Source organism: Eucalyptus grandis, chromosome 10 (genome assembly GCF_016545825.1).
Source record: "Eucalyptus grandis isolate ANBG69807.140 chromosome 10, ASM1654582v1, whole genome shotgun sequence".
Lineage (NCBI taxonomy): Eukaryota > Viridiplantae > Streptophyta > Magnoliopsida > Myrtales > Myrtaceae > Eucalyptus > Eucalyptus grandis.
In genome coordinates this window covers 16,574,965-16,584,505 of record NC_052621.1, presented here as the reverse complement: position 1 = coordinate 16,584,505, position 9,541 = coordinate 16,574,965, and the positions used below count along the sequence as shown (strand labels likewise).

The 9,541-nt window shown below is 41.9% G+C and overlaps 1 protein-coding gene across 1 annotated transcript; it reads right to left on the bottom strand.

The window, feature by feature from the left end:
* Nucleotides 1–5,488: 5,488 nt before the first annotated feature.
* On the bottom strand, nucleotides 5,489–8,432 carry LOC104422040 (PI-PLC X domain-containing protein At5g67130). The gene is made up of 8 exons (XM_010034254.3): nucleotides 8,346–8,432; nucleotides 8,134–8,256; nucleotides 7,166–7,303; nucleotides 6,953–7,051; nucleotides 6,525–6,828; nucleotides 6,166–6,389; nucleotides 5,840–5,926; nucleotides 5,489–5,521 (listed from the first exon to the last, which is right to left on the bottom strand). Exons 1-8 carry the CDS (start codon nucleotides 8,430–8,432, stop codon nucleotides 5,489–5,491), a joined length of 1,095 nt encoding a protein of 364 aa, XP_010032556.2.
* Nucleotides 8,433–9,541: the final 1,109 nt, after the last annotated feature.

Here is a 9,541-nt window from a genome sequence, read left to right as displayed (position 1 = left end):
ACTATAACTAGATAAGCAATAATAATAATAATAATAATAATCTACCTAATTCCCTTTTCCTTTTTTTTTTTTTTGTTTTTCTGTTTTTTCTTCTTTTCCAGGCACCGCTCGTGGATCTCCAAGGGGAACCGGCGAATCGGCTCGGCTCGGCAAAGGAGGCTCCGGCCAAGGTGAACCGGCGGCGGCAACAACACAGGAGCGGAGCTAGGGAAGCTCGGGTCCGGACAGGCAGGGCCGGCGTTGGGTGGATCGGCGTCGATGCTCGGCGGTGTAGGCGCGGCAGGCTTGGGCGTCGCGAGTCGTTGGTGGCGGACGAGCGCGACGGTGGTGCGATGTGGAGCTTCACGGGCGTCACGGACGGGGCACCTACTCGTCGAGTCACCGATCTGCTGCTCGTGAAAATTCGAGCAGCAGGAGGAGCGGAGGGATGGCGAGATCGGGTACGGCAGGGGCTCCGGGTGCGGGGAGTCGCGGATCGAGCAGGATCAGCGTTGGGCGGATCGACGTCGGCAGAAACTCCGGGCAGCAGGGCACAGATCTGGCTCAGGGGTCGCTCGGGTGGAGGCGGAGCACTGGCGCTAGGGTTGCTGTGGTGCGGTCGCTCGCAGGGGGGACCGGTGCTCGGACAACGGCAGAGACAGAGGGGCCGTCGGGCACTGCAGGTCACGGGCAGAGGACTCGGGCGGCTGCGGCGAGGAGCTCCGGCGTCTGGATTTCGGCTCGGCAGCGGCGTCAACCGGCGCAGCGAAGGCCGGCAGGTGGAACGGCGAGGGGAGACTCGGAGAAGATGATGAGCAGGAGCCTTTTTTCTTCTTTTCTTTCTTTTCTTCTTTTTTCTTTCTTCTTTTTTTTTCTCTCTCTCTCTCTCTTCTCTGCCGCACCTCCTTTCTTCTCTGCTTTTTCTGACTTTTGTCTTTTTTTTCTGACTTTTCCAAACAGAGAGAAGCCCTAGACCGAAACTCTCTTCCCTCTCTTTTGATTTTTTTTTACTTCCTCGAGAAAAGAACCCTCCAAAAACCCCCATTTCTCTGTCGTACTCATGTGATCTTCGTAGAATATTTCGAAAATTGCCTATAACCTCCGAATCACAAAATTCTTTATCTCATGAATATTCTCCCCGATTTCATTATCTATTAATAGAGATAAGATTACAATGCGATCCTTTTAATTTTCAAAAATCATCATAATATCACATCAAATCTTAATTTTTTACAATATAATTAATTAAACATAACGACGGGCTTGAGTTAATTTTCTCATTTCGTGGGCCTAGCCCAGCCTGCTAATTTAAAACCAAAAATCACCAATTCGACACATCCGCCACCGGTCCAATAAATAAATGTAAAAAAATGCAAATTAAAAACAAATGCACCTAAATCTATATGCTATGCAATTAATATTTTTCCAAGGATTAAATTAACCCCTAATTTTTTAATATGATAAATGACTATATGGGTTGCCAAAATTTAGGTATCAACATTTACAAAATTAATCGTACCTAAGAAAATGCATTTCGATCATGTCGTTCTTCATAGGATCCAATATGAAACCTTATGGTTTCTAACTTATTTACAAGGAAGCAAGAAGGTCACAACGCTAAGCCTTTTTAAGGAAAGGCATTTGTTATAAGGGAGGCTCCTTCAGCTGTCATCCTAAATAAGAGGCTGGGCGGAGCATTGAAAGTTGAAACCCCTATTGTTCTAATTGCCCCCAGGAGCCGATTGTGGCCCTAGCATGCAACCTATCTCACAACCATGAATGTGATGTGTAATGAATCTCTTATTTTCCCTTTTCATTTTCTGGATTTAAGGTCACCGGACTTTTATCACAACAAATGAAAAATTAAAATGGAGATTAAGATATATCGGGTACCAGCCAATGTGTCCATTAATTCGTCCGTTCCATTTCGTGGGGAACAAATCTGATATAAATAGATTTATATGTGCTTCTATATATGTGGAATTTATTGACATAAAATTTGTAAACCTTATTGAAGTGGACACACTACGTCACATTTTTTTCTTTTTCCAGTATGTGGGTCGAGATGGAATTAGGATCTTTTGGTTAGTGGGACAAGGAAATAAGACCTACATAAATAAATAAAAAAGAGATTAGGCTTTGTTTCCAAAATGGGTGTAGAAATTAAAGGTTGGAAATAAAACACGTTGTTAAGATTTACTGTTTTCATAAACTTCGTATATTTGGATTACGCTAAACCTAATGGCTCTTTAGATTTCCGAGTAAGTAGAGTAGAGTCTTTCTGAGTTTAAGTTAGAGTGGCTTCCCTATGAATTTTTGCTACTTGATTACATGTCGAACTTAGCAAGGACAGGAAGTTCAAGTAATCGATAAATGTATATTCATTGCAACAAAATTGCGCTTGCATTTGAAAAATGTCATTGCAAGAATGGCAATAGTTTACCCATTGAAACCCTAGTTTTATGCCATATGAGCAACCCTTGTTTCAAGCAATATACACAGCTCAAGGTCTACCTAGTCATCACTCTTGTCTATCAATCTCCCATGCGTTTACTTCTTCGTTGTTCCTGGTCACTTCAGAACTTATTTAGCCTGTTATATTAATGCACAAAAGGCGCATTCAGAGGAATATTTTACGAGGTGATGAGCTACATACATAAATACTTGAGTCTAGTTCCTCACATGAATGCATCTAGAGGCAGAGAAGTGTCAGACACAGGTTTTGCATTGCAATTACCTAGTTGACCTGCTGAGACATGCCTAATCATAGAACCAAATCCTGTGAACTCTGTTTCGAGTTGAAGCATCACAACAGTTTTCCCTAACAAGTCAATGAAGAAAGAGATGCCGACAGAATCGCAGTTAGCGCAGAGAGAGACCAAATTATGTTCAAGCTCGAAGCCCTCGACACTCCTCTGGACCCTGGCGTATTTGAAAAAGCTGTCAACAGGCCAAAAACTAGTATAATGAACCCAAAAAAAAAAAAAAAAAAAAACCAATGCTCGGGCTTGGCTCGACAACAAAGCTTGGGTAGAGCTTAATCGAATCTAATTGAGTTTTCATTGTTTCGAAAGATATATTTAACAATTATAAAATAAATACCGAGTATTTATACAAAATTTGAGCTTATACATCTCGAGCCTTAAATTAGGGGTGTGCATGGTCCGGGCGGGCGGTTCCCGACCTAGAACCGGAACCGCCCGCTAAGGACCGGTTCCAAAATCGGAACTGGATCCACCCGTTTATTGCATGGATCCACCCGGGAACCGGACCGGACCGCCGGTCCGGTTCCCGGGTGGATCCATGGAACCGATTTTGACGCCAAAAATTATGGTTTTCAACAGCGAAACAATTTTGGTTGAAGCAAAGCTCCTTTCCACGCCGAGAGAGCCGCCGGAGGGAGAAGCAAATCAATAGGGTACTACAATTGCAAGTCTTTCATTACTATACAAGGTCAGACAATTAAATCACCCGCACAAATGCGAAGGGGCGGACAAAGCGGTGGCGGAGGAGCAACAGCGGCGGCGCGAGGCTCGGGGAGGAATCAAAGACGAAGGGACCGAGCGTAGGCGAGGGGGGTGAACAGCAGAGGTGGAGGAGCAACGGTTGTGGCGAGTGGCAACCGGCGCGAGGGGGCGGACAGTGGCGGAGGAGGAGCGGCGGCGGCGGCGTGGATGCTTGGTGAGGAATCGAAGACGAGGAGAAGAGATTGAGGAAGAAACAGAGAGATAATCAAAGAGGCGAGGAAGAAATCGGAAGAGAATCAAGAGATGAGACACGAATTAGGGCTTCGTACCTTGTTGAGTGACAGAAAAGGGCTCGCCGGCTCGGTCGAGAGTTCTTGCAGAGGCGGAGGAGCAGCGGTTGTGGCGAGTGGTGACCGGCGCGAGGGGGCGGACAGTGGCGGAGGAGGAGCGGCGGCGGCGTGGATACTCGATGTGGAACCGTGGAATTGAAGACGAAGAGAAGGAAAGGAACAAAGAGAATCGAAGGCTAAAGAAGAAGAAACGTGAATTAGGGCTTCGCGAATTAGGGGCGTGGGGCTTCGCTTTTTTTTTTTTTTTTTTTTTTTTAATTATAAATAGTACCGGTCCGGTCCGGGTGGGCGGGCGGGCGGATCCACCCACGGAACCGGGAACCGGACCGGTTCCCACCGGTTCTCAACAATTGGACCGGGAACCGGACTGTTCCCTTAAGAACCGCCGGTTCCGGCGAGCCGGTCCGGTTCCGGGCGGTCCAGTGGTTCTCGGGTCCAATGCACACCCCTACCTTAAATATAAGTTATAGTAATTGAGGTGATTAGAGATTGAGCAATGCAATTTTCTAATTGAGTCGACTTCGAACGGGAAAATTAATACTTGATTGAGCTTGACTAAACTTCCAATACGTAACTCGAGTTTGGCAGTGTATCAACTCGATTGCATACTTAATCTCAAATATATGTCGTATTTCTCTAGGTTATTGACTATATGGACAACTGAATTATCCTAATTATTGATTCAATACTCCAAATTTCGAAAATCACACAAATTGAATATTGAAAGTCCTAAAAAATGTTAATGACCCCACACAATATTGTATGCTTGAATGATGGGGAACCCTAACTGTATATATCATGTCTAGCTCTATATAGGGTTTGAAAATTATATGCTTCAGCATATGTAATGAAAGATACCTCCTAATCTATCTGCCTATTAGGTGATCCGATCACATGCTCGTGGGCCTAGATAGATGTCTCTTTTTTAAAAATCATTCTGTCAAAAAGTTCAATCAAGCAACATTTTCAATACCCAACGTCAGGGCTTTGACCTAGAATTGCCTTAGAAGAATTTTGACTCGGTAAATTAATTAGTTTTTCACCAAACACTGGAAAGACAAAAAACAATTTTCCAAAAACAGTTTTTATTGAAATAATCGAACACTAACTGGAAATGCTAGATTGGTTAAAACTAATTATATTAAATGATGTGATAGACTGTTATCGCTTATTGAATATGGCCACTTATTTAATTAGTCACTTGTGGTATGCCACAACATTTAGTACACAGAAATTGCAAACCAGACTTCTATGCATAACATCGAGACCCTCGTCTTATGAAGAACTCCTTTTAATAGGGTAGACCCTCCTCATATCAAGAAGCAATGGAAACTCCGATTACAACTATGTGATTGATTGTATCGATCATGATATAATCCAATTTGTGCTCCATGGGTACCCCAGAGAGGAAATGAGTACCATTTGGATAATTAAGCACAAACTCAATGCATAGGGCACGAGAAACAAAAAGATGTCCTACCTTTGGAACTTTCTTTTCTGTCTGCATAGTACTTAAGAGAAATAATTCTATTTCAGCACACCTTCTTGATTTCTCTTGATTGGTAAGTATTCGCTATTCCGACAAAGTCACCATACTCTTACCTAAAACCAAAATAAAAATAAAAATGCAGCAACGATTGATTTGATTTCCTTATTGATTTTCCTTTGTTCTATTCAGGATATTCTTGTTTTCTATGGAGAGCACGCCCCAGAAGTCGAACCCGGCTGCAACATAAAAATATTTACTACGTCAGCAGATTTTCCAAAAGAGAAACATGCAATTGTCTGTGAATGTTCTTCGAACTACTAATGAACTTCATGGGTTCAACTTCATAATTGAGAGAAAAGCATGTCCGTCTTGATTAGGCTATGACACGGGCTTGGTTCTCCATACCATCAAAAAGCAACTGAAATGGTTGGGACATCCATTCGAGATGACTTGACGTTTTGACAAGGACCACGCATCCACAATAATGCCAACATCGAAAAGAGAACATCCTTCTTGGTTCAGAGAAATAAATTAGCACCTCAAGTTTAACTTACCACGCACGCGTGCACATCGTTACATCCACATAGCAGCTTCCCGTTTAGAGTGTCTACTGCTTGAAATGATCCTCCTCCCTCGCTCCTCTGCATAAAAGCATAGAGCTTCCGGTGTCAACGCTTTTCCAAAACCTTTTCATTCCGAAATATGCAGGTTTAAGTCTATCGAGCAATTTGGTCAGACAATATTAATATTACTATAATCGACTGCTAGTCGTGTTTGAGTATCTAGCCCAACCAAGGAAAATATGATATCCCTGATACTTTCTTAAATTTCAAGGTCGTATAGACAGAAAAAAGTGTTGAGAAGATTAAAGAACTTCTACCTTATAAAAATCAACAGCGACAAAATTAGCCCATCTGTTGCCGGCTGCGCCATAACAAGTATGAAGCATGTCAATGAGGTCGCCTGAGTTCTCCTTGCAACTGAGTAGCGTGACGGGCACAGACCGGAAGTAATTCACGAGAACCAAGGACTTGCTCCTGTCATCAAGAGGAACCGACTCAGCTCTGTTTGGACAGCTTCCTGCTTTCATTCCATCATCGCCATCTGCAAATTACTAATTAATTAAGGCGCCATACACATACATGGACACAACATGTCAATGACGAATCATGTGTTTGAAAAATTCTAGGCCAAATAGCCGAGAAGATTCTCTCTAAGTAAACTTGACTACGCACATACATTGATTCTCAACCATGTAATTCCACTGATAAGCGATCCCTTCACTCTGTTCCTTCGACCGGATGGAGGTAAATACGAGCAGCCGCTGGTTATTAGCCACCATGTCACTAACTAGTGGCCAATCTTGACCGTTCTTTGGCATGTTTGACACCGGAAACCAGTATTTCATCAAGCCAGCATCAGTAAAGACCTTTGTCAATCCATTTGGTGCCCGAACATAGTCCTCGAGTATCAAAGTGACTATCTCTGCCTGGTTTGCAGATAGAAAAGCTTCGATTTCCTTTAAAGTGTCTATAGCCGGTTCCTAAATGGCAAACCAGAGGCTCAGCATTTGAGGTGCACCAAGGAGAAATGTGAAGGAAGAAGAGAAAAATCATAAAGCACGCGGTGGACAAAAAAAATTACCAGTTTAAGGATAGGGCACCTACAAATGCGGTGAAGTCATAACATTGATCTTTAAAAGAATGGCACAACCATACATCTCCTTCAAAATCATATGTATCTAGCATCAGCGCTCGAACTCCATTCTGGAAATGGAAAAACGACATTGGCAAAATTAAATTGAGATCATTTTCCTAAAACATCCTGTAAATGAAAATGAGGAAAAGCTAAAAAGTAATCGGATTTACAGAGAGTCATACGTTTAGCTGCTGAGTGACGGTATCCTCTTGATTTGTAATTGTCACTCTTGGTACAGGCGTGCGAGGTGGCTCTCCATCAATAGCATGCGCATTGTGGGTCGTCAAGAACGCATATTTGTTGAAAGGAAGAGAATTGTTCTAATTAAAAAGTAAAACGAAGCAAATCAAATCACTGATCAAGATGATCAAGATGATATACCAGTCAATCCTTCCAATACACCTGCCGGAACCCAAACCTCCTCCCTCCCCCCCCTCCCCAAAAAAAAAAAAAAAAAAAAAAAGGAGAACAAAATTCTCATGCCTGAAAGTTTTCTGGCCTGTAATTCAAGCTTTTAGAAAATGTGTACAGGATCTACCATAATTAAAGTGCCATGAGTCTTTACCCAGTCAAGCTTTTAACACAACTTACATAGCCCAAATGTCAAATTGTGACATCTATGAATTTCCACACAAAACCAAAATACATTAAAAACGGCAACGAATTCGCATGTTATAGATGATGGACGTTTTAATTGGAAAAAAGAACAGCAAATTTCTCAGTGGCATGAGCTATGTAAATTTCTCTGTAAGAGTCCAACTTCAGATTCTTCTTCACACAATAAATGAATGCTCATGGGCAGTTGAGATTAGGCAGATCCGTAATAAGAACGGTGAAGTTATTTCCTTATTCTTCTTGTTTTATATTTGGGTAAACAATAGTGATTTTGTTGGCGACACGTTCGACCGGACTCCATGTTCGTCAATACTTCAGCTGCTCTACATCCAACTTTTGTTTAGCCGACTTAGAGAAAATGCCTAATTGGATAGAAAAACCTTATTTCTCAGTCGGTCAACATTTAAGCAACTCCCCTCCAAAGAGTCTGAACTTCTCTGATATTACTGAGGAGGTCGATTGCGACAATCAAAAAAAAAAAAAAAATCGGGTTAAGGGGAAAGAAAAGAAGTTTCAGATAGGGAGAGATAAGTACCAAGAGCTTGAACTGGTCAGTAACGGTTGATCTTACACATCTGGAATCTGAAACGTCTCCAAGGCAGGAGAAACAATAGAGACCGGCCTCGCAGTCGCTATTGCTTGAGCATTCATCAAGAAGCTTCATTCACGAAAAACCACACAAACAAAATCAGAAATCCCAAGACTCATGCCGAAAACTGAAGAACAATCTGATAGAGACATACGAACCCTGCATTCTCCATTGGAGCAAGAGGCGCCGAAACCGAAGAGCGTTGCTGAAAGTACGAGCAAGAGAAGGCATTCGCGACGACCCATCTGAATTGGAATGGGAGGGAATTGATGGTGGTGCTACGTGTGTGGGTCGACAGCGATCTTCCTTGGAAAAATGGGAGGGACTTTGGTCGGATGGAAAATGCATATAAAGTTCGTTCTTCGTTATTGAAAGGGAATAACTCCCACGCCCTGACAATGAGAAACCGACAAAAAGGCGCTTTTTTTGGGGGCGTAAGTAAAAGTGCTAAGTCCAAAAATTATATCCTTACTCTCTTAATAAAACATGATTCAATCTTATCCCCTATTGACAAATAAAGCAAACCTATCAATGACCTGCCTAATACATAATTATCACTTGTATTATTGGATTGGATAACCCAATTTACTAGCCAATCTGCACATACATTTCCCTACCTAAAATTGTGAAGAATCTTAACCTGTTAAAAATATTTGAGCAAACTTCAATTTGAGAAATAAGTACGTCACCAAAATATGCAATGAAGATTTCTAAAGCAGAGAAATGGTTACTTGCTAGTTCGTCTCCATAATAAGTTTGATAATATCTAAAGAAATTGTCAATTTGAGACTCAAGAAAATGCCCCATAATTCTGCTTTGGGTGAAGGATACTGCGACATCATGGAATTTCAGTATTTTTTTCAATTAAATTAATCGGGTCTTTCATCGACGCGCCTATAGTGCTATTCTCCGAACTGATCACTCATGAGATAACTAGACTATCTAGGAGAGCCATTAAGAAATTTTAATGCAATAAACTTGGGAATTCGACTAAAAATCGATTACTTGTCGTGCTCATCTACAGAGATCATTACAGCACAGTTAAAAATCAATTAGAGATCAAAGATAACTCGGTTCAATAAAAATGTGTGGCTAAACGTGGGTGATTCCACCAAATTACAAAATTCTCGTCGATCGGTACTAGACTGATTTTTCTGTCGTTTTGGTACCCTGTGTTCGTATTCGAAACCTCGAGATTTTCACAACCACCAAGAGTCGCCAATGTCAAAGAGGTTCATTGTGGCTCAAAGAAAATCAACCATAATTCATTTGCACCAAAAATTTCTAAAAGCTACCCGGTAGACTAGATCACGCTAAAATCATGCTAAATTGAAATTAACCGCGAATTTGAATC